The sequence below is a fragment of the Rhinopithecus roxellana genome, chromosome 8, assembly GCF_007565055.1.
Source record: "Rhinopithecus roxellana isolate Shanxi Qingling chromosome 8, ASM756505v1, whole genome shotgun sequence".
Taxonomy (NCBI): Eukaryota; Metazoa; Chordata; class Mammalia; order Primates; family Cercopithecidae; genus Rhinopithecus; species Rhinopithecus roxellana.
This window is the reverse complement of record NC_044556.1, coordinates 130,843,857-130,868,628: the sequence shown is the minus strand read 5'-3', so window position 1 is coordinate 130,868,628 and position 24,772 is coordinate 130,843,857. Positions and strand designations below refer to the sequence as shown.

The 24,772-nt window shown below is 37.8% G+C and overlaps 1 protein-coding gene across 3 annotated transcripts in view; it reads right to left on the bottom strand.

Moving 5' to 3' along the window:
• Positions 1 to 5,006: 5,006 nt before the first annotated feature.
• Positions 5,007 to 24,772, bottom strand: part of XPR1 (xenotropic and polytropic retrovirus receptor 1) — a 257,480-nt gene continuing 237,714 nt past the window's right edge. For 2 of the 3 annotated variants that reach the window (XM_010375641.1, XM_010375642.2), the window contains 4 exons: positions 21,227 to 21,393; positions 17,533 to 17,672; positions 14,987 to 15,208; positions 5,007 to 11,287 (listed from right to left, as the gene is read on the bottom strand). In XM_010375641.1, the coding sequence (XP_010373943.1) occupies positions 11,227 to 11,287; positions 14,987 to 15,208; positions 17,533 to 17,672; positions 21,227 to 21,393 (590 nt within the window). In that variant the 3' untranslated portion in view covers positions 5,007 to 11,226. The remainder of the gene's footprint in view (positions 11,288 to 14,986; positions 15,209 to 17,532; positions 17,673 to 21,226; positions 21,394 to 24,772) is intronic. The other variant, XM_030935137.1, reaches the window with a different exon arrangement.

The following is a 24,772-nucleotide window of genomic DNA, read 5'->3' as shown; positions in this document are numbered from 1 at the left end:
TTGCTGAACTCCTGAAAATATTACAGACGTAGCAGGCTCCTGAATCTTCTCAGGATTAGCTCCAACCCTCAGGGGTACACATATCCTACCAAGATCTGCAGTGTGCTAGCCACTTCTTGCTTATCCAGCCCAGTCAACATGGTGGCATTGTTGTAATGGATCAATGTGATGTTCTGTGGATGTCCAGCTGGTCCACACTTCTTTAGACTTAGCATGGCCTTGAAGCAAAACTGTTAATGTGTATTATCATTTCCATGAAAATGTGAACTGCTTCTGATTCTGATTGGAAGAGAAAAGAATGCCTGCACTGAATCAACAGCTGTATCCCATGTACTTCAGGCAGTATAGATTTGGTCTAATGAAGACACATCTGGCAGCATGCAATTGGGATTATACTTGATGGAGCTTGTGATGGTCTACAATGACCCTCCCTAACCCATCCAGTTTCTTCAGGGGCCCGAGTGGTCAATTAAACAAGAGTGGAAAGAAGAGGCATAGGATGTGGCAATAGTCTCTATTCCTCTGTCTCCCCAAAATATGGTCTCCCACCCTCCTTCCCTCTTCTTTCCTTCTCTTCCTCCATTGTCTCCCATATAAATTCTGGAATTTTAACTTTGCTCAACATGGGCCATCGCTTTTTCCAGCTTTCTAGGAGCCATGCTAGCAGCAAGTTTACACTAACACCTGGGATACTTATGCTAGGGAGTTAAATTCTGTATCTTAGAAAAACCCTTTCAAGTCAAAAATTGTCCTCTCTTCTACCTTATGTTCTGGTCCCAGTCTTCAAGCACTCTCAGAATCTCTTTCAGCTCCTGTCAGTCCAGGCTGACTATATCTTCCAGTTCAGTATAGTCCCTATTCTTCCTTAGCAAGCCCAGCATGTCCCCAGCTGAGTCATGGAGGACTCTGAAAGGTACACACATTGTCTTGCACAAGAAGGGCCTGTGTAATATTGGAATGGAGGAGTGCTAGCAAGGAATGGGGGAGGCATATGTATAGGCTCAGAATGTTGAGGGGTTCAGGAAGTAAAAATCTTTGGCGGGAATCCAAGCAGATATTGCCATCTCATGTGTTAGGTTTTCCCAATCGGGTCCTTGACCTTACATATCAGACCCGCCTTAGTTGGGTGTTTAACTGTCTGAAATTCTGCCACTCTATTTAAAGTCCTGGGCTTAGTCCTCATTTTCTCTTCCCTTCCACTGCAGATGAGAGATTCTCTATATGCAACTAGTGGTCCTCAGGCTTCCACATCTGGCTTCCAGTTGCCTGGTACTTGCTCTCTGATGTTCATTATCCTTCTTCAGGCATCAGTGGCACTTAGCAATAGCCACCCACCCTCATTAACCCATAGGTGCTGTCTTCTCCCTGTATCTCAAATGCCTGACACACTGCAAGTGCTTGCCTTACTGCAGCACACCATCCTCCTCACTGGTGAAAGTTTTAACAACTGGAAGGAAGGGGAGGGGAGGGGAGGGGAGATAAGCGTTTACGGAAAGAGGGTGGCTGCTTCAAGGAGAGGACTCCTGTGAAAAGCAGTCAGTAGGGAGCTGTTTGTTGTTAATTTTTTTTTTTTTTTTTTTTTTTGAGACGGAGTCTCGCTCTGTCGCCCAGACTGGAGTGCAGTGGCTGGATCTCGGCTCACTGCAAGCTCCGCCTCCTGGGTTCACGCCATTCTCCTGCCTCAGCCTCCAGAATAGCTGGGACTACAGGTGCCCGCCACCTCACCTGGCTAATTTTTTGAATTTTTAATAGAGACGGGTTTTCACCGTGTTAGCCAAGATGGTCTCAATCTCCTGACCTCATGATCTGCCCGCTTCAGCCTCCCAAAGTGCTGGGATTACAGGTGCCAGCCACTGCGCCCGGCCTTACTGTTTAATTTTTTTTTTTTAATGCTAAGATTTGTCTTCCATGGAGGGGCAGAGGACAAATTCCCAAAAAGCCATCGTCAGCGGGACCCAAAGTTTTAGAGAAACCTGTATTATGTATGCATTTATGGGAGGGAGGGGGATGTTCTTTGATTTTCTTTAAAACGGTTATATTCAGACTTGAGCAGGCATAACTTTAGAAAGAAACAGTAATTCACAAGGCACTTCCTAGTCTTGTCTGCCAAGCAGGAAAAAAAAAAAATTCCCCCTTCTTTTTTCAAGGGAGACAGTATGTGGGCTACAGAGCTAGTTAGATTTGGGTCCTCGTCCAGGTTCAGTAATTGTTGGTGTCCAGAGCCAGTCACTTTTCTCCTCTATATACAGGACAGGCACCACACGGGCATGCACTAATAGGAGAGGTGCCTCCCCTGCAGCAGCCAGGAAGGGTCAGCTGTGATTACACTGCTCCTGGGATAAAACAGAAAGTCCACAGAATGATGAAGCACCTGCTATTGTAGTAATGGTGAGGGCAGCATCAGAATCAAGTTTTCACACAACCTGACTTCACACAAGGATCAAAGTGAGGAGCCTGGCAAGTCCACCAGTGATGAAGCACCAGTAAGAGGCAGCAGTTGATCAAAAAAGCTAATTACCTCCTGAATTTACTCAGCAGCTTATCTACTGATAGACTCCTGAAGTTACCTTTCAGTTTAATAAATATTCCTTAGGCTCCAACTATTTACCAGGCATTAAAACATTTAGTCAATATGACTTTGTGTGACCTCCTGCTGACAGAGGATGTCTCCTCTCCTCTGAACTGTGTTCCTATTAGGGTTGCAGGCTGGTTAAGACTAGAGGATTGCCACAGAAGGAAAGCAGGCTACGTCCTCATGGACAGTCAATAGCTAGCAGCAGGCACACATCCAGCCCAGCAAGTCTTTTGACCATGGCTGCCTGGAGAGGGGCTAAAATTTCCTACAATAGCTATGAAAGTGTAGAAAAAAAGTTTAAATCCAACAGTTGATAGGAATATTTGAAGAACTGATGTTTCTAAATTATCTTGTGTATTTCCTTGCCGAAGGGATACAAAAGCCCTGATTAACAGAACTTTAAAAACTGTATTGTCCCATCTAGTCAGAAGACAGGCTTTGAGTAACCACAAATTTGTTTAACTGCAAATTTGTTTACTTCAACCGCAAATTTGTTTACTTCAACCACACAACATAAAATATTGTGATATTTAGAATACATGACAATTTGAAAGTTAGTAAAAGGGCAGAGGGTTTGGGAATTAATATTAATATGCTTCTCCTTGGTTCTCTTCTATTACCCGCCTGTTCTCTTGAGCTACTTGGTTTTCTCCTTAACCTAGAAACTGGCCATCAGGAAGCAGAGTAGCATAGTACATCTATCGCCAAAAATCATGCCTTGACTTTGATTATTCACACAGGTAGAATGGACCATAGGTGTGCTCTAGGTGGAGCAAGGCAGAATACTTTACTATCATTCCCATTCAGCAGTGCAGTTAATATACAATTTATTTAAATAAGGGGAAATTTTCATTTTATAAAGGTAAGCATTGGTTGAACTCTGGTGCTAATATGTGACTCAGTGACAGAGTGAGTGAATGGTAAGATGGATTATAAGGACAGTTTTTGGCAATAGAAGATTCTGAAGAAATAACTCTTGACAGATCTGATACTTTTTATTTTTTAAAGGAAAAAACCAGAATAAGAGACTTTAGTATCTGCCTGGAAAGGGGTGAAGAGTAATCTGTAACTTGAGATACTAAATTCAGCTTACCCTGAGGCAGTGATACCTAGTAGGAGGATGGTCTGGCTTTTCCGGCAGTGGTTTCAGATAAGTATGTAGTTTAGAAATAAATTTATCACCTTTCCCTTCTTGTCTCCATAAAACTAACGATAATAAAACCAACTTCAACTAAAACTAAATATTAAAGTAATGCCTAGTATATGATAGGATTAACACATACTCAGTAAACACACATTAATTTTTAAGAATATAAGAACTCCACAATTCTAAGGGAAAAGGTGGGACACCAGAAAAAGAAGTGAATCAAAAAGTACAAGCCAGGCATGGTGGTGCATGCCTGTACTCCCAGCTGTTTGGGACCACCTGTGCCCAGGAGTTTGAGGCCAGCCTGGGCAACATAGAAAAATACCCCATCTCTTAAGAAATAAGGTATAAAATTGGTCATTATTCCCATAACCTTAAAAAATATCTAATAAAAATTATCCATATAAAGATGCAGGTCACTAAAACTTCAAGGATTCTTCTGGATGTGTCTAGGATGGATACAAGACAGAGCAGCCTCCTAGCACCATCTGGTATTGTGGACTGCTGCTCTAGCGAGGTCTCTGTCTCTTCATCAACAAACTGAGATGACTCATTAATCTAAATATTTGAGATGCTACATATTTGGAAAAATATAAAATACTATAGGCATACAAATGGTGAGTATGTATTATCAAATTGTAAAAGTGGTATTGAGTATCTAGTGATTCTTATATATTCATATCCTGACTTTGGCCTGGGAACTCCATATTATCATATTCTGATTTAGCCTACACAGAAATATAGTAATAACAGAGTTTATGGCACTGAAGTAAGATGAAAAGGCTTTGATGCTTTAGTTGATAAATTATTTTTCTCTTTGCATTGTGGGCATATTCATCTTAGGGTGAGCTAATTTTGTAATCTTTCCTAGACATATATAAGGAATAATAATTAGTCCAGGAATTCTGCAGAAAAGTGCTATGTTCCCTCACAGGGCATGGGTATGCAGTGATAGCAGTGTCCACCTCTCCAAAATGTAACTGGACACATCATTTCACCTCATAGTGGTAATATTTGAGATTCTTTGTGTGAGTAAAAGAAAGATTTGTTGCAACAATCCCATTGCTTTAGAGTCACACCTCACATATTACCTGAAGATAAAAGGCCATTTAAACTTTTTTGTATCTTGGTAGGATAGTTTAAAATTTTCACCACTGTAGTCTGTTTGCCCTAACCCCATATGAAAATTAGTCCTAAGGGGAACTATGTTCAGGAATTCAAGAAACCCAGAGAGAAAAACACAGTCACACAAACCATTCACCAGTGACAAAGGAGTCAGCAAACTGTTGGAAAACAGAGAGAACTTGTAATAATGAAAAAAGGACAGAGTTTAGTAACCAATCACTTATTTTCTTTTAAAAACACATAACCACATTAACTTTTTGCTTTATACAACCATCTAGAAACTATAAAACAGTACCACATTGTGCATTTAACCTACTTATCAAGAAGGGAACTTCATAAGTCATAAGAATTCTACCCATATAGGAAGGAAAAAGGAGACAGCTAATAGCATAGTCACAGATACAACATGAGTCCAAGCAAGCATCAATTCTCCAACGTCACCTTTTCCATTTACCAGAGTGGAGACTGAGAAAGAGAGTAAGGGAAAAAAAGAGGGAAAGAAGCACCCACAGAAGACTAATCACAATCCATAGTTACTTTTGACAACTATAGCTCAGGGTTTCATAGAATAGTATCATTTGACCAACACAGTGTGGTGGAGGGAGGGGGTGAAGGAAACACAAATAGAAGGAGAGAGTTTGAACAGAAAAATAACAATCTTCACCCTATTCCCCTCCTAAATACTCTTCATTGATACAAGCTTCTGTGCTAATCCAGAAAATGGCAAGAAATTAATCTTCACAACATGATAAAGAGTTCTGTTCTTTTTGCAATTGAAATGTGAGTGGCTCACAATTTTACAATTCAAAATAACAACATCATTAACAATTACCCTTTAGGGATTTTTCACAATCTTTCCCCCTATTCCCACCATGCTGGTGTTGCTATAGGGCAATCAGGGAAGTGCAGGTAGGGACTTCAGAGATAATGATCAAGGGAGAGTGAGATGGAAGCCTGGCTCTTTCTTAGACGTCCACATCTTTCTAGAAGTACTGCAGTCTTTCCCTCTGACTTGTGGTGGCACAGAGGAAAGGGCATAGGAAGAACTAAGGTAATATGGTGGAAGTATAGTCAAGTAACTGGTTTGAAGGTATACAATTATGAGACTGTGTACTTAGTAGATATACTGAATCCAAGGCAAACAATAGGTTATTTGATTGTCCTCCTTACAAAAAAACTGATGACACCATACAAAAAACTGAAGGTGGCTTTGATTTGATGATAAAATAAACCAAAGGTTTGCTACAAGGAAACATACTTCAGTTGCAAATTAGTATAATGATTCTCCTCACTTTAAGGGAAACTCTCATCTTGTTCTCACTTCATCTTCCACCATAAATAAGCAAATATATTCTGGAAGGCTGTTTTCTAGGGGCAACTCAATATCAGAGTTTTGATAATTCATACAAGAAAGGCACCATGAGTCATGCCAATCAACAGGCTCCTCTCCGTTCTCAGGCAAACTTCCTGTATGGACTAACTTAGGCTCTTCCAAACCTAATGAGATGTTTTTACTTTTTCTTATTTGGTGAGTATGCTGGTTAAATCATTGGTTTGTAACACAACAAGTGCAAATTTCTCATGCTATCATATAATCAACTCTGTCCCACATTACCATGTGCTCTAACATTGTATAGACTTAAAATACAATGCAGAAAGTTGAGAGTTTGTAGGATTTACTATTGACTGATTTCTGAAATGCAGAAATGTATGCATGTTTGCATTTAGAAAACCTTTAACACTCCTTGTCTTAGCTCATGATCACAAGCAAGAAAAATTTAGATCACTCAGAAAAAGAATATGAACAAAGCTGATAAACTGGATTTATTCTTCTTTACCTAACTTTTGCAAAACTTCTACCAAACTTTCAATTGTCTTCATCTGGTCATTAGAGATCTTATCTGTAATGACACTGAATTCCTATTATATTTGAGAAAAGTGTGGTGATTTTGTAGTTGACAGAGCTACAAATTCAACTTTTTTTTTTCTCTCAGAAGCTATCTCAATTTTAAAAACTCAAATGTTGTACAGTAAGAGGTACTTGTTTTTTGAGAGGAAAATTGCATGTAAACCATTAAAAGAAAACAGTAACCTGAAATCTGCTTACCAGATAAAGTACAATTGTTCCAGAGTATCCCATGTTTTAAAATAATGCCACAGATAGGGTTATTTTCTTAATTATTTTCCTTAGAATAAGAAATTTTTGTAGTCACTGCTTAGAAAATTGCATTTGGGAATAAAGAACTATTTCCTGAATAATGCAAAGTAATAGGGAAAAGATGATAGGAAAATAAAGGCAGGTCTTTCCCAGCAATTTAATAACCACTGAGCGGAGAGATGGAGGCATCATCTTCGAGTCATCAGGCTCATGTAATTTCCTAACTGCCTTGCTGAGGCTTACTGCCAACGTCCAACATCTTGCTCTTCTCTGCTATCTCCAAAGTTATTTTACTTATCATCAACAAATGTCTGTTAGTCTGATACCTGTATGACTCAGTACTACTTTACTTTTTTTCTGTTCTTACCTTGCCCTGGTTCACATATCCAGAAATGGATGAACTGCTTTCTCTAGTTACTGTGAATATACTTTGGTCAAAGCATGGTAGAAAGATAATACATATCAACACGTTACTTCTGGTAAAAAGCTCAGTTAAAGTCATAGAACTCTCATGTTTAGAATATCAGGAAGTCAGGGATCCTAGCGGCTGGGGCCCATTTTCCTTCTCTAAACGGTTTTTATAAGTTACTACTGAGGTGAATGGTGTTCTCCCACACCATTGCTTCTGACTGAAGTTAAGCAGCTTGCCTAAGGAGCCCAATGGTAGAGTGCTGAAAAAAAGTTGCACCTGTGTTTTTGACTACTTTCCAGTCTTACAAATGACCATCATAACCTAATTAATGATTTAATCTTTGATTTCACTGTTTCTCAGTATGCTGTGAAATCAACGATTATGCCACTGTAATGGTACAGGCAGCCTTAAATATAGGCACTCATTTGTGCATAGACAGTAAACCACTTTTGTCTTTTAATTCCTCTACACACATCAATGCTTTCTACACTATCATAAAATGAAAAACGAGTTTTATTCATTTACTTAGACTTCCTTTTCATTCCTTTGAAGAGTATTTTAATTGATATTAAAAACTGAGTGATTCTCCAAAATAAAACTAGAATTTCTAAACCTAAAATCAAATGAAATTTTAACTTTGGTTAGGTTGCTGCTCCTTTAAAATGAGTATGTGACTTTTTTTTTTTTTAAGATGGAGTCTTGCTCTGTTGCCCAGGCTGGAGTGCAGTGGCATGATCTCGTCTCACTGCGACCTCTGCTTCCTGGGTTCAAGCAATTCTCCTGCCTCAGCCTCCCGAGTAGCTGGGATTACAGGCATGCGCCACCACGCCCAGCTAATTTTTGTATTTTTAGTAGAGATGGGGTTTCACCCTGTTGGTCAGGCTGGTCTCAAACTCCTGAGCTTGTGACCTGACCACCTTGGCCTCCCAAAGTGCTGGGATTACAGATGTGAGCCACTGTGCCCAGCCGATGTTCATTTTTAAGAGTTCTATTGAGAATTTCAGTGTATGGCAGCCTCCAACCAAATTGCAGGGTGGACACAACATTCACAACTGCTAGGGCATATAAAATTTAGGAGAGGAAAGTGCACATTGCCTTTTTTGAAAGAAAAAAATTAAATGTATGCTTTGTCTCCCAAGGTCTCTTGATGAGGAAAAGCCCTCTTTTCTCTTCACAGCTTTAAGAGGAACTAAAGCTGTGTACTTAAATACATATTTAAACTTCTGTCACATAGCAAGCTGAAAGTTACATAAGCCTTATTTTTGAATAGACTATGCTAATCCGACAAACACTTCAGAAAAGGATTACATCTATCATTGCATCATATGTGAAAGAATAAGACCAATTAGGCCTAGAATCATAACAGTTGAAGAAAGACTAAACTGGCCATAGGATACATTAATGTAAAAACACTGGGGAATTCAAACAGCAGAAGTCAACTATAAGATTTTACGTGTGCCATCATAGAGATTCACTAATAAAGAATAAAGTTAACAATTCAAATGGCTCTGGATACACATTAGTACCACCAATTTTATTTATATAAGAAATGCCTGGTCCACTGGACTTTTCAATTTAACTCAGTAATAATTACTGCTATTTCTTGACAGACCAGTGATATTTCCCCCATAGTTTTAAAGTACAAAAAACAGAATACTCGGGGAAAAAAAATCTCAAGTATAAATAATGCAATCTTTAATCTACCAAGGGTCACTAAATTGTTAACACTGATTATTATAAATGATTCAATTTATTTCAACTAAAAAGCATTAATTAAACATTTACTCTTCCATTTTGGGCCAAGGGACATGCTTGACAAAACACAAAAAAGCAATAGAAGCACAAAGTTGTATGATTTTTTCCAGAAAACAAAACAAAACAAAACAAAAAAACCTCGATTCAAAAAGGGAACAAATTTTGGAAGCTAGTCAGAATAAAGATGGAAGAAACTACTTTAAGAAGAAACTATTTGTCAGTTAATTGATAAAAATTTTCTACTAACAGTAACTTTAATCTTACTGGAGTTACAACAGGGATGGGTAAAGACTTTAACACATGGTGGAAGTGCTGATGATAGAAGGAGTGTATTAAAGGGCAGTAACTGAATGTTTTGATTAAGCAAATGGTAATAATAGCTGCCCTTCCACTTATTTGTTCCTTTGTTTCAATTAAGCTGAAAATTATAGGACTAAATTTACTTTCATGAATCTGCTGGTATTGACTTGGAATTTTTATCTCGGTCTGGGGCTTATTAAAACACATTTTACCATGTCCTGGAATTTATATTAATTTTGTTAGATAATGAAATGCTAAATTTAATGCCAACCATATCCAATAATGTAATATCTCTTACGGCTTTCAGGCTTATTTGGATGACTAAGGAACAAAGGGAAGAAATGAGACAAAGAAGTGACAATGGGCACTGTGGACACATCATAACAGTCTACTATTTCTAAGCAGTGTACTTCTCATGTATGACCAAGTTTAGATCCCTAAAATTTTAAAACAGGTTTTCTATCATGGGATGGCATGAAATCCAATGTTCATCCTTTAAAACTGCTGGGAGAAATGGCTGCCAAGGTCTTTTGTATCAACATAATGTGAATGAGGAAGGATAATTTGTTCCATGTGCTCAAAAATATAGTTTCCCCATGACAGACTTTTAATTTGATCAAATTCTGGCTGAAGTGGTTGAGCCCAGAAGAAAAACTATCTAGTGAGGGCACACAGAGCCTCTGAAATACCTCTGTCTTCTGATTCAGAGCTAGCAAAGGTCATGCTACAGTAACCATACATGCGGATGCATAATAAGGCATAGCTTCAGCTGTTAAGGTTGAAATATGGGCCAGTGTATTCCACATCTGTTCCTTAAAAAGTTAAAAAAATTATCAGAACCTCTTCCATGAAATTCAGCTGGTGGTGTGAAGTGTGGGATTCCTTGTTATGAGAGATATGCTCAGGACTCTAAAGCAGCAGCAACTTAAGAAGTTAGCAATGAAACTTTGGCTTAAAATAAAAACAAAGGAAAGAAAAGGTCAAACTAGTACAAGTTGTCTCCTGAAAGAGGTATGTGGGACTGACCCTCATAAATGTCATCCAACGTAAGTTTCCCCTGCCTTCTTTTACTGTTATCACCTTCATTGCACAGGAGTTATATCATTCTTTACGGTTAAGTTTCATAAATAATGAGAAAACTATGTGTAACAAATACATCATATTTCCCACCCACCCAGCAACCCTTCCCAAAATAAGAAAAGTTACACCAAATTAAAAAGTAGCTTCATGAATGAAGGTACTGCTTTAAGTTGCACTTTTCCTGCAAGTGCGGCCAGTGCCTTTGCGCTGGGTATGAAGGAAAGAAAAAAATTCTCCACATAAACTGACAAAAAATTTAAAAACCAATGTCCGGTTTCAACCAGTCAAAACCGGGTCGAGCGGAAGCCAAGATATCTCAGTACCGTCCCATCAGAGGGTCCCTGCAATGCCTGTTCTTCATCCTGATAGGTATCTATGTCCTTGTGATTGTAAACAATCCATAAGATACTATGTTTTGTTCCTTAAAACATCCTCTGATTGGCAAATGAAGTAAATATTTGTTTTAAAAATAGAAAATTAAAATTAAACCAGAAGAAAAGAAAAGAAACACAGTGAGCTTGTTTGGAGTCCATAGGATCCGATCCGGAAGAGCTCGGAAAATGTGTTATGTGTTTTCTCCTGTTTTCGGCTGGAAAGGTACTAGAGGTTGCGTTGGTCGAGGAAAGGATTGTAGAGTAGGAAAACCAAAGACGTGAATCTAGACTTCAGAAAATTCAAGTGTTAGCTTCATCATCTGTGTCTTCTATCAATACCTTAGTGTCACGAGCCTTGGATCTAGTGGTAACAAGGGGGACAAAAAGCACTTAGTCCATTACTCAAATATAAACACCTGCACTGTATTAGACACATTTCCAGTCTTACCACCATTAAACATACATCCCAAACAGGGACTATCTGCTGTACCAGATGGATTACTTTAGAGTTTCCAATTCAATTTCACATATTATTGGAAATACACTAAGAAACTAGATCACAACCAGAGGAAGGTAACAAGAACAATGGCAGGATATGCGCAACGCAGAGGGTAGTGATCTGGGTTTGAGTACTGACATTGATTTTTTTTTTTTTTTTTTTTTTTGAGACAGAGTCTTGCTCTGTCAGCCAGGCTGGAGTGCAGTGGTGCGATCTCGGCTGACTGCAACCTCCGTCTCCCAGGCTCAAGCAATTCTCCTGCCTCAGCCTCCTGAGTAGCTGGGATTACAGGCATGTGCCACCACGCCCGGCTAATTTTTGTATTTTTAGTAGAGATGGGTTTTCACCATGTTGGCCAGGCTGGTCTCGAACTCCTGACCTCAGGTAATCTGTCCGCCTTGTCCACTTTGATTTTATGATGCATCTATTTAACCCTTTGAGTGCCCGTTTCCATCTCTGTAAGGCAGGAATGATAATACCAATTTCACTTAATACCACTTTCACCTCATGGAGACAGTGTGCATATCAAGTGAGAACATGGATGAAAAATGCATTAAACAAACTTAAGAAACTGGCTGGTTCCTATAATCCCAGCTCCTTGGGAGGCTGACATAAGAGGATGGCCTGAGCCCGGGAGTTTGAGACCAGTCTGGGCATCACAGTGAGACTCTGTCTCTTTAAAAAAAAAAAAAAAAAGCCAGGTATGATAGTGCACACCTGTAGCCCGAGCTACTCAGGAAGCTAAGGCAGGAGGATCACTTCAGCCCAGGAGCTCAAGGCTGCAGTAAGCTATGATCACACTACTGCGCTCCAGCCTAGGTGACAGACTGAGACCACATCTCAAAAACAAAAACAAAACAAAAACAAAACCCTACAAAACACATGTAAGGAATTGTGATAAGGATGATGAGGATGACAGATATAACACCACTTGAGGCATACATGAGAAACCAAAAGAGCCAGCAGAAGAGAAGACCTAAGGAGAGGCATAACAGTTATTTCTCTTCAAAGAGTTGACAACATACAATGCAGAAGAGGGAGGAGACTCATTATTAGTTATGTGAGAGAGCCCAACTAGGATCAAATGGTTAAAGTTACAGTGAAATTACAGTGAAGCATATTTCAGCCCAACATAAACCATCTACCACTATAAATACCAACAATAAAATCGAGTGGCTGAGTGTGGTGGCTCATGCCTGTAATCCTAGCACTTTGGGAGGCCAAGGAGGGAAGATTTCTTGAGGTTAGGAGTTTGAGACTAGCCTGGGCAACATAGTAAGACCCTGTCTCGACAAAAAATAAAAAATTAGCTGGGTAGAGTGGTGCAGGCTTGTAGGCTCAGCTCCTTGGGAGGCTGAGGTGGGAGGAGTGCTTAAACCCAGGAGGTTGAGGCTGCAGTGAGTCATGATTGTGCTGCTGTACTGATTCAACCTGGGCAACAGAGTGAGATATTGTTTCAAACAAACAAACAAACAAACAAACAAAAAAACCACACACATTAAGGATATGCGAAAGGTTGCATGAGTGATAAAGTCAGTACTGAAACTCAGATCTTATTTTGGATTCCCTGCTCTCTCCACTGCACACCAACCACTCCATTCCTAATGTCTTACTCTCGGTGCAATCTGGTTTCCCAGTGTTTCTCCATTAAGCACCTGAAATGGAACAGAATATTGCCAAAGAGCCCCTTGTTTCTGAAGCAGAAATAGTCTATGTTTAGATCGCCCTCTGCTGGTAACTAACAAGGATAATTAGACTTCAAAATCAGGAGCTCAATGAGGTCACCAACCACACTCAGCATTTTCTTCCAGTCCTTTGTGGCACTTATCTCGCTGACCCACTCAGTGCTCCCCTGCCCCAGCTTCTTCAAACTCTGCTTCCTTGGAATCACAGTACCAACCATGCTTTGTTTTGATGCCCTTCCTACTACCTCCCTGACTACTCCTGCCTCTTTTGTTTATTTTCTTCTTTTCTCTTATCTGTGTTTGTTCCCCAGCTAATGTGGTTGAGCTAGGGAATAAGACTCAGTTCCCTGCTCTCTGCTTTTCTCTACCTTCTTCAGAGAACTTCCAAATCTCTATTTAAAGTTCAGCAGGTTCTACTCTACTCTTCTATATCCAGTGAGTTACTGATACTACCTTCTGTTTCTTACTTCCTTCGAAACCTCTCCTTACATTCCTTTTGGTCCAACTCTAAGCATCCTAATCTGAATCTTCACTGCCCCATACATTAAAGTACTGCATAGCTTTTCATCTGGCTTTCTGGCCTTGAGTTTTCCCTTGCCTAATCTATCTTACACAGTGCTATTAAAACTTCCTAGGATGCTACTTTCACAATGTCATTCTTCTGCAAAAAAATTCTCTGTGATTTGTGGCCAGGCGCAGTGGCTCACACCTATAATCCCAGCACTTTGGGAAGCCAAGGTGGATGGATCACGAGGTCAGGAGATCGAGACCATCCTGGCTAACATGGTGAAACCCAGTCTCTACTAAAAATACAAAAAATTAGCTGGGCGTGGTAGCAGGCACCTGCAGTCCCAGCTACTTGGGAGGCTGAGGCAGGAGAATGGTGTGAACCCGAGAGGTGGAGCTTGCAGTGAGTGGAGATCGCACCATTGCACTCCATCCTGGGTGACAGAACAAGACTCCATCTCAAAAAAAAAAAAAAAAAAAAAAAAAAAAAAAATTCTCTGTGACTCATTCCTGCCTACAAGATGAAGTTTGCATTTTCAGCCTTTTACAATCATACTTCATCTATTCAGAAAAATTATTCTTACTATAATTCTAGTCACATGGTTGTTCTTTCTGCACTTCATTTCTACCTTTATGTTCTTTACTGTGTCTCTAGTCTATTCATTCCCTTATCCTTTAGAAAACTGTGCATCCTCAACCTAAGTCTCCTTCATTCCAATCTACTGTGCTATCTATTGTCTCTAAATTTTGAATGCAGTCACCATATACTGTACATTTATGGTAACTTTTAGCAACATATGTAGTCAATGACTGATAAAAATATTGCTGTAGGTATTTAATAAGAAGATACAAATAATAATAGTTTATATTTAGTAGGCTCTTTCTGTGAGGGAACTGGTCCAAGTTCTATGTAATAATCAATGTAATCCACTTAACTGCCCTATGAGGAAGAACCATATTAATTCCAGTTTACAGATGAGGGGCAGAAAACAGAAATTAAGTAATTTGGTCAAGACATAGATGGCAGGATTCCTAAAGTTTATAACATAAAAATCATTTGTATACAAAACATACAGAAGAGTCAAGTATTAATAAATCACTCTCCAACAACCTTTTCCTCCAGACAGTGGATCTTTAATGCCAAATTACTAGGTTATGCATTGATGACATTTACTCTATATGCTCATTTAGACAGTCTATAGGTTGTATCATATGGAATTGCTGCTTGTTACTGTTTTTTTTTGTAGGTGAAAAATGGCTGAGTATTGGCAATTTCATTTGGTTCAACCTGATAGCTTCGTAGCTTACATGTTACTCAATGCTAAAACCCAAAGGAACCATGCCTCACAGAAGTAGAAGCCATACATACTGAGAAGCGAGGCGAGGCCGGCGCAGGGATATGCTCTGGTTGTACTTCCATGACCGATTCTTCTGGCGGTTTCGTACCCCATCATCCTGGTCCATCATCTGTTCTAGGAGAGTCTGATCATCTGCGTTCAGGGGGGCCACAGAGATGTCCCGCACAGCACGGAATTCACCACAGTTATTCAGATGTTCATTCTCCAGGCGGAAGAAGTTCCACACAAATCGCCTTAGCAAAATGGGGTAGATCAAAGTACTTATGAAATTGTAAGATACTTCTGCTACTTGTAAACCTCCCAGGGTATCAAGTTTCCACTCATGAAACAAAAACACAGAATTAAGGGCCTGAATATTAAAATAGGGAAAGATGGTGTTGCGGGGAGGTTGGGGGTGGGGGGCAGGTAAGGGGAACAAGACTAGACTACGAAAAAGGAAGGGACTCATGGAATGCAGTTTTAGAGTGCTCATTCTTTCAACTTATTTGACAAATAGTTACTGAATGTCTACCATAAGGCAGTAAAGGCACAGAATGACACAAAGCCTTTTTGTCCTTAGGGGGTGTAATTTCTAGTGGTGGAGACAGACAATGAGCAAGTAAACAATCAATCGGCTAATGATAAGTACTGTGAAGAAAATAAAGCAGGACAAGGGAATAGAGTATGCCGTCATTAAGACTGGTTAGGGAAAGCTTCTTTGAAGACATGGCAGCTATTGAAAACCTGAATGATACAAAGAAGCAAGTCATGTAAAAATCCTGGAGGAAAGCCTCCCAGGCAGAGGAAAATGGCAAGTATAAAAAGGCAAGTTGGAAACAGCAAGGTCAGTGGGGCTAAGAATAAGTGAGGTTAAAATAGCAGGAGATAATGATGGAGGGGCGGAAGAGGGTCCATCCACAGAGGGCCTTATAAACCATAGTTTAAATTTTAGGTCTAATGGAGAACAATGAGAGAACAACAGGAGAATAAAGTGATTTGTTTGAAAAAGGTCCTGCTGAATGGTGAAGAGATCAAAGGGAGACAAGAACAGCTGAAGAAAGACCAATTAGAAGGGCTGTTGCAGCAGTCCAGAAAAGAGATGATGGTGACTTAAAGGTGGTAATAACAGAAGTGATGAGAAGCAGACAGACAAAGGATTTATTTATAAAGATGGAGCTGACAGAACTTACTGACATGGGATGTGAGTGGTCTTAGGGTTTTCGGTCTAAGTGAAAGGTGACACATTTACTAAGATCAGAGATGCTAAGTTAGAGTTACTCATCAAATATGGGACAATTCAGTGGAGAGGTGGACGAGAGTCTGCAGTTCAAAGGAAAGTTTATGGCTAGAGATAGCATAAAGACAGCACTTCAAATAATAGGTTTAGGAATAATACAACTAAAGGAGAGAAGAGCGCAGAAGATTAAATCCTGGAACACTCTAACACTTAAAAGTTTGGGAGGAGGAGGAAGAACCAGTAAAGGAGTGCACAAGGAATAGCTAGTGAGACAGGAAACTGTAGTTTCTGAGAAGTCAAGAGAAGAAAGTGCTTTGCTGGGAAGTAAAGTAAGAGAAGTACAGAGAACTGACCAGGGGATTTAGCAAAATGGGGAGTATGGATCTAATAGCATAGGCTCTGGGTGACTGTCTAGATTCAAATTATGGCTTTACCATTTGCTAGCTGTAATGACCTTGGATTAGTTACTTAACCTATGCTTTGGTGTCATCAGTAAAAGACATGATAACAGTACCTACTTCCTAAGATTGCTGTGAGGATTTAATAAAGGTAAAAGGCTTAGAATGCTGTCAGCTACATAGTAGGCACTATAATATTATTATTATAGATTATTAACAAAAGTGGTTTAGTTTGAGTATTGGGAATACATATTTGAATGAAAAAGAGAATGGGAGAGAAGTGAGAATGCAGACAGCAAGTGCAGACGTCTCTTGAAGAGTTTTGCTATAAAGGACAGCAGAAAGATCGGCAACAGTTGGAGGGAGAAAGCTGATCTAAAGATGGGTTTTTTGGTTTGTTTTAAATGGGATAGAACATTTGATTTAATTAGTAAGCAAATGATTTTTAAAAAAGAAATACAATAGTCATGAGGTATTTTTCTTTTTTTGCTAGAATTTCTTTTAAAAAATTGATGAAGTAGCACCCATGAAAGAGAAAGAAGTGGGTAGGGAGGTGGCAGCAGCGATGGGGAGTTCAGGCGCCAGGCCGAGGCATTCAGGAAGGGAAGGAAGGGAAGGAGTATTGGTTTATCTTTCGGTTTCCAGCTTCTATCTTATTTTAACAGGCAGTATTTGTCCATCCTGACTCAGAGGAATGGTATACACCTGTCTGAAAATATCTTTATATCATCTTATTTGGGAGGCTGAGGTGGGCGGATCAACTGAGGTCAAGAGTTTGAGATCAGCCTGGCCAACATGGTTTTCCAAGGCTGATGAGAAATTTGAGAAAAGTTGGAAAATTTAAGATTTTCAAGTACAAGTTATAATAAATTCTAATTTGTAAGTATTGGGTGTCTTTTAGGTTAAAAAGAATCTTTAATAAACTTTTCAGTAGTTTGCTTACCGGAAAACCTCAAGGGGGGCAAAGACAGTAGCAATTATGTCCCCAGAATGAGGCAACAAAGTTGTAGAGGTAATCGAGATTTGGATAGTCCAAGCAAAGCGCAGAATCACATCCTCTATTATGGCACAGTAGTAGTAGGCCTGAGAAATAAACAAACTGAGTATGTTTCCCATCACATTTCTCATAAACAGGCATACCAATGAGCACGTGTCCTACCAACAAGACTCACACATGTCCTACGAATAAGCACAGGTTCAAGAGGAAAGCTGCATTTTATTTTGCAGGAAAGTACACATTATATTTTAGAATTATTTCTACCAATTTAGTTTTTTCTTAAATGGTATAATATGCAATATGAAGTATTACTGAATTTCAGTAATCATTAACAAATATATTTCACTGCCATACTGTATACCAAGCTTTCTTCTAGGGCCCAGAAATATAAGCTGGTTAAGATCCTTGATCAATTGAGATTACATTCTAACAGGTACAGTAGACTTAATAGCTAATATCAGAAAAGATTAGCAGATTTATTCACTGTGTTATTTGTACTTTTATTCTCCATTTGCCTTACCCTGTATTTGAAGAAAGTTTTGTCTTGCTTTTTGATGTGAATGAAATTAAGCTTGGATTTCACAACCATGGTCAAATTTAAGAAATGTTCTATTTTTACATGGGGAAGACGGTGCTCAAGTAATACTTGCAGGTACTGGCACCCAGGATTTAGGAGTCCAGTCCAGTTTTAGCTACACAAAAATCTTAAGTACACGAATTGCCAATAGACCAGAACTATATAATTCATAGATCTGCTCATTATTAATCTCAAGGAAATTAGCTCTTTAAATATATGTATTTAAAGAATGTGAAATTTTTGGGAAGGGAAACTACTATGTATTAAGCCATAATATTTATTTTACTTAAAAAATTTAATGAGATTATGAGGATTTTAACACATTCACATGGCTCACTATTCCCTCTCCCTTCCTCACAATATAGTGACAATGCAATTTTTGGGTAAATCCACATTCACTTTATTATTAGGCTTAATTGAAGAACTGCAATTTCATGTGCCTTTCAGAGTCAGTCTTAAGCTATTCACCACTGACCAATGTGGGAGCTGATGTCACCAAAAATGTGGAAGTCTTTTGGGAGGAATACACTTATCTTGAGGTCAAGAGACACAGAAAAGTTAAGTTTGAATATAAAGATAACAAAAATTGTTCCTGGACCTGGGGTATGGTGCTTAATATTATGCATTCATAAGAACTGATTTTAAGGTTCATATACCTGTGTTCTAAATTTTTAATGAAGCTCCACTGGATTCCACACTTTTCAAGCTAGATTAATTTTATTTCAAGTATTTGCCTTTTGTTTGTTTTTTGTTTTAGTTTTTTTAAGACAGGGTCTTGCTCCATCACCCAGGCTGGAGTACAGTGGCATGAACATAGCTCACTGCAGTCTTGAACTCCTGGGCTCAAGTGATCCTCCTGCCTCAGCATCCCGAGTAGCTGGGGCTAGAGGCGTGTGCCACCACATCCAGTTATTTTTATTTTATTTTATTTTTTAGTAGAGTCAGGGTCTCACACTATGATGCCTAGGCTGGTCTGGAACTCAAGCAGTTCTCCTGTCCTGGCTTCCCAAAGTGCTGGGATTATAGGTATGAGCCACCATGTCTGGCCAGTATTTTTTAAATTAAAGGAATGTGGTGATCCAGCAGAATATCTTTCTTATAAGTTTGTAAATTATAATGTAGGAAAGTATTTTGTTTTTTAGAGTCATGAAAATATGTAACAACAAAGAAACTGAGGGAAAAATTCTATTCACTAATTTTATTACCTAGAAATCACTATGTTAGAACTATTTAAAAGGGGGAATGGATTAACATTTATATAAAGATATAAACAATTTATCTAAGCAATTATCATAATAAGAAACAAATGTTTTGGGAGGCCGAGGCGGGCGGATCACGAGGTCAGGGGATCGAGACCATCCTGGCTAACATGGTGAAACCCCGTCTCTACTAAAAATACAAAAAATTAGCCGGGTGTGGTGGCGGGCACCTGTAGTCCCAGCAACTCGGGAGGCTGAGGCAGGAGAATGGCATGAACCTGGGAGGCGGAGCTGGCAGTGAGCTGAGATTGCACCACTGCACTCTAGCCTGGGCGACAGAGCGAGACTCTGACTCAAAACAAAAAACAAAAAACAAATGTTTTATAGCTTTCAGAGAGCAAGAACAATATAAACAGAAATAAAACACACTTATTTGGTGAGCACAAAAGGGCCATCTTTAACTGAGCTCATATCTACTCTCTGATTATTAATTTTCTTTTCAAATTAGATTTATAAAAATATGTCTAATATCTTGGTCATATATTCTAATTTTTCACATCTGGGGTATTGCTATAGTTTAGGTAAAAAAGATCACTGTCAACAATTTCCCCTTTTCCCCCTTATATGTTCATCTGAAGTTACTCTACGTATCATTCTTTGAATTCACTATTCCTCACACCTGAAAATGCTTTCCCTACTTACTAATTGAATATTACATATCCATACACTTTTCCAAATACAATTTTAAGGTACTGGTGACATGCTGGTAAGAGTATAAAATGTTAGTGACCTAATCTACACTTCCCTCTCCATCACAGAATTTTAAACTGGGAGAAGATCAAGAGATAATCTAGTTTAACATACTTACCCTTATAAACAAGAATCCACTATAGTCTGGTTGCAAAAATCATACAGCTAGTTAGTGAAAGAGCTGGGATTAGAATTCACTGTTCACTGTTTAATTTCTTTAAAGGTCTAATCATGATATTTATCCTTTACTAAAATATCTGAGTAAATATATTTTTGATTTTTTAATTCAGCCCCTCTTGTCTTTTTATTAATACATAGATAAAATCCTAAGATAATTCCTAAAGAATTATCTATATTTTCTGATTGAAATGGCACTTGATTTTAACAAATATTAGATGAAACAAATGAAAGGAAAAGTCTTCTTGATGCAATCAAGCAGAGTCAGGCACTCCTTCTCCTTTGTCTTTTCATAACATTTTTCATTTAGTCAAGTATTTATTCATTCATTCCAGAAACATTAAGTCTACTATATACCAGGAACTATGCTGGGAAGTTAAGAATATGGACACCTAAACACATTATTATAACACAGTGTGATAACTGCTATAATGGTAGTTTATATAGGGTAAAAAAAGATTAAGACGAATAGCTGACTATGCTAGGAAAAATAAAGAAAGGCTTCTTGGAGAAAGTAACACTGAAACTGACTTTTAAAAAGGAGGAACAGGTGTTTACAAAGCAGACAAGAGAGACAGAGTGTTTCAGACTGAGGGCATTCCATGTTCAAAAACAAATCATAAACTACAGTAAGTTATTTATTATTCTATTCCACTCTTTATCACATTGTATTGCAATTTGTTTACTTATCTGAACATAGTTTATGGCTTTCCTTGAGAACAAGAATTTTACTTTGTTTTTATTTCCTATAGTACCTAGCATATAGTAAACATCTAATATATTTTTGTTGGCTGAATGAATTAGTATTTTTGTTAATTCTTTTTCTAATTATATTACAGTAATAAAATTAGAGGTTGGGTCTGTACTGCAACAGGATTAGCTAGTGGTATACCTAAGTTTGTTTGTTCTTTTAAACAAACACACTCTTTATACATACTTTCTGGGGGTATACAATCTCTTCCCGGAGGAAAGTGTTCTCTCCAGCATTCTTATCAAAGAGACCCCAGTCCATCTTGAGATCCCAGATGAGGGTATAGCAGGAACTGATGATATAAAAGACAATCCACAGGTAAAAGAACACCATGGTGTCCGAGTGACCTCGTTCTGAAGAAAGAAAAGGGAAAGAGAAATGAGAAAATTTACATTTAAGTAAAAGTTTTCATTAAATAACACTAATTAAAACAGATTCTTAAAATAGCTCCATAAGAAAGCAAAGCTTTAAACAAATCGTAGGAAGATCATTGTCTAACAAAGGTTAAACAATAAATATGATTTCCCTGAGGTCCAAAGCAATCATCAAACATTTGCTGAATACATAACACTTGCACAAATGTATAAAAGTTTTGGAGGCTTTATGCTGAATACGTAAAAATCTGTCTAATTGCAATGAAGGTGTCGAATGTTACAGAAGATGCAATTTTAACTTTTGCCATCAGGTGGCAGCCTAGTGTAAAATATGAAAAAGATTCCCGAACCACTACTAACAAGGAGTGTGCTGCATTTGCTTCAAGAAATTCTTGGATTGTTTTTACTTTAGAACACTTCCTTCATACACTTAGATGTTGTCCATACTTATCGTGATGGCAACCAGATAATTCTAAGTCTAGATAAAATGCCTGAAAACAACAGATTGATGATTTTACCCTTAATGATATGCATGAAAGCAAATTTCTCTCAAGTCACAAAGCAAAGTATGGTATTTTAGCCTTTCTTAGAGGGTGTTTATTGATACAAAGGCCTAATTTGCTGGGAACATTATAAAGTAACTTTTGGCTTTATGCTGAAAATACTATAAGGCACACTAAATGAGAATAATGATTCACAAATGTAGTTATACAATTTAATCATTTCTGCTTCATACACTATCTTATACTATTTAATCATTTCTGCTTCATACACTAATGAAATTCTTCTTTGGTCAGCTCTAGAGTCATTGTGGAATGTCTCTAGGTGTGCGATAGGTATATAACTACTAATATGGTTCTGCATCACGAGGAAAAAAAGGCATACAAATCTAATTCAAAAAAGTTTAAATTTTGGTCAGTTTCTCAAAGATATAGAAAGCAAAGGATATACCATGCATACTTCATAATTTTTTTCTGTTAAAATAAGCAAGTGTTTATTAACCACTTTTAGGTTATATTAATATGTTAAGTACAGTAGGATTTAAAGGCACCCCTTAGAAGTTTATAATCTAGAGAGTGAATCAGACATTCGTTATTGATAAATTTGAGCTCAAAATGAAATATAAACAAAGGGCTATGAGAGCACCAAGGTGAATGGGAATGCTTCCAACAGTAGCAAGTAAAAGAAAGCAGCATTTGAGTTATTTCTAGAAGGATAAATAAATAGTATTGCAAAACTCAGGCAGATAAGGTGAGGTCATTCAAGGCTGAAGGAAGATACTGAGAAGGTAGATAATGAGAAGGCGAGGGTGGGCGGGGGGGGAAGAACAAGTGTGTTATCTACATCTAGTGTAGGTGACATACAGAGGATGTGAGAGAAATGGTATGATTTAAAATTCGGCTGAAAAAGACTCATCTGGGTCTGACTGTGGAATGCCTTCGTGGGCTTTAGGATCAGATCTGTATTTTAGAAAAACAACTGGTTGGCAAATTACTTGCAACCAATTGGTTAAAAAAAATAGATGCCTTGGAGCTTCAGTGTTGTGTGAACATCAGTTCTCATCAGCTCATGAGAGCCAACTGTTAAATTTTCAGAAACTCTGGAAGCTGGTTGTGAAACTCAGTCATTATTAAAAATTAACTTATATAACTTTATAAATAGTTATATTAAAACAAAGGTAACACTCAAAATTCATTACTTTTTAATTATTTTATTAATTTTTGCTTTTATTCTCGAGGTTGTATATATTTATTGTACTTGTATGATGGAAATACTGTATAATACTGTGCTACTGTACATCTTTTCCTCACTCCACATTCAATGTTATCATCTTAGTAGCTTGAAATTGGCTATGGTGGAAGTATTTACACTGTGGAAATCAGCAAACACTATGAATCAATGCCCCTTATCCCCACTCCCACCCAAGAGCTGGTTTGTTGAGCATACACTAGCACATCACTGTTTAGCTGCTTCTCTTAGAAAGGCAGTGGTAGGGAAAGAAATTGGTATTTTAAAAAATGGTCCACATGTGATTCTCATGAATAGCCCAGCTTTTATATAATCACATTTTCACATTTAAACTATTTCCACAAAAATTTTTCTTCATCAAAAGCAAATTGAACTGAATATTTATACTACAACATTATGTCATAAATTATCAACTTAAAATACCTAAAAAATTATTTACTTATTATCTAGGTACAGTTTGTGTGTTCTGATATGTATTTATTTCATTCTATGTGCAGATATAGGGTCTAGCTGAGAAGTGTCATTCAATAATTCACATCATGGCTACATTAAAAAAGATACTACAATTCATCTACTAAGGTTCGCAAAGAATAAGGCAAATTTGACAACTTAGTAAAATTCACTCTTCTCATATTTTCAAAACAAGATCAACACTGAGAGATAAAAAGACAAGGAACTTAACTGTTATTTATATTTACAACACTTAAAAAAAACTGAATGTGAGGTATGTGCCAGGTATTTTACAAGTATTGTCTCACTTAATTTTCCTAATAATAAGCTATCATTTTGTCTGCTAGTAAAAGGACATAAGAATAGAGTAATAGATACATTCAGTAGGAGATAACAAAATGAGTATTTCTCAAGTGAATATAGGTGATATTGAGTCTTATTACAGAAAGCTGATTATCTTTCTTTCTTTACTAATTACTGAAGAAATAATCAAGTGTAAATTATTACATAAAAGGAGATTGTGGAGAGGAGTAAAAATGTTACATGAAAAAAGGAATTAATAATGAGACTAAAAACAATGTGCTAATTTTCTGGTATTTCTCTTAGATTTTAAGTATAAGTCTTATCCTTAGAGTGTAATTCTTACAGTGGTACAATGGATCTGGTGTTTCTCTTTTGTAAGCTCATATTATTTTTTTTTTCTTTTTAGTCACATCCTGCTCATTTTGACAAACGCAGAGTTATGCACCCAACACTGCATCAAGATACAGACCATCTCCATAACTCCAAAGAATTCCCACCACCCCACTGTAGCCTCATGGACAACCACCAGTTTGTGTTCTCTTCTGGTAGTTTTGCCTTTTTGAGAGGGTCACATAAAATGGAACCACTTAGTATGTAGCATTTCGAGTCTGGTTGTTTTCACTTAACATAATATATTAAAGATTCGTCCATGTTGTTGCATGTATCAGTGGCTTATTTCTTTTTCTTGCTAAATAGTATGACTTTGTAAAGATGTATACAAATTGTTTATCCATTTACTTGCTGATGTACAGACTGTTTTCAGTTTTTGACAATTCCAAAAAAGTCACTTTATAAATATTCATACACAAGACTTCATGTAATATGTTTTCATTTCCCTTGGGTAGGAGTGAGACTG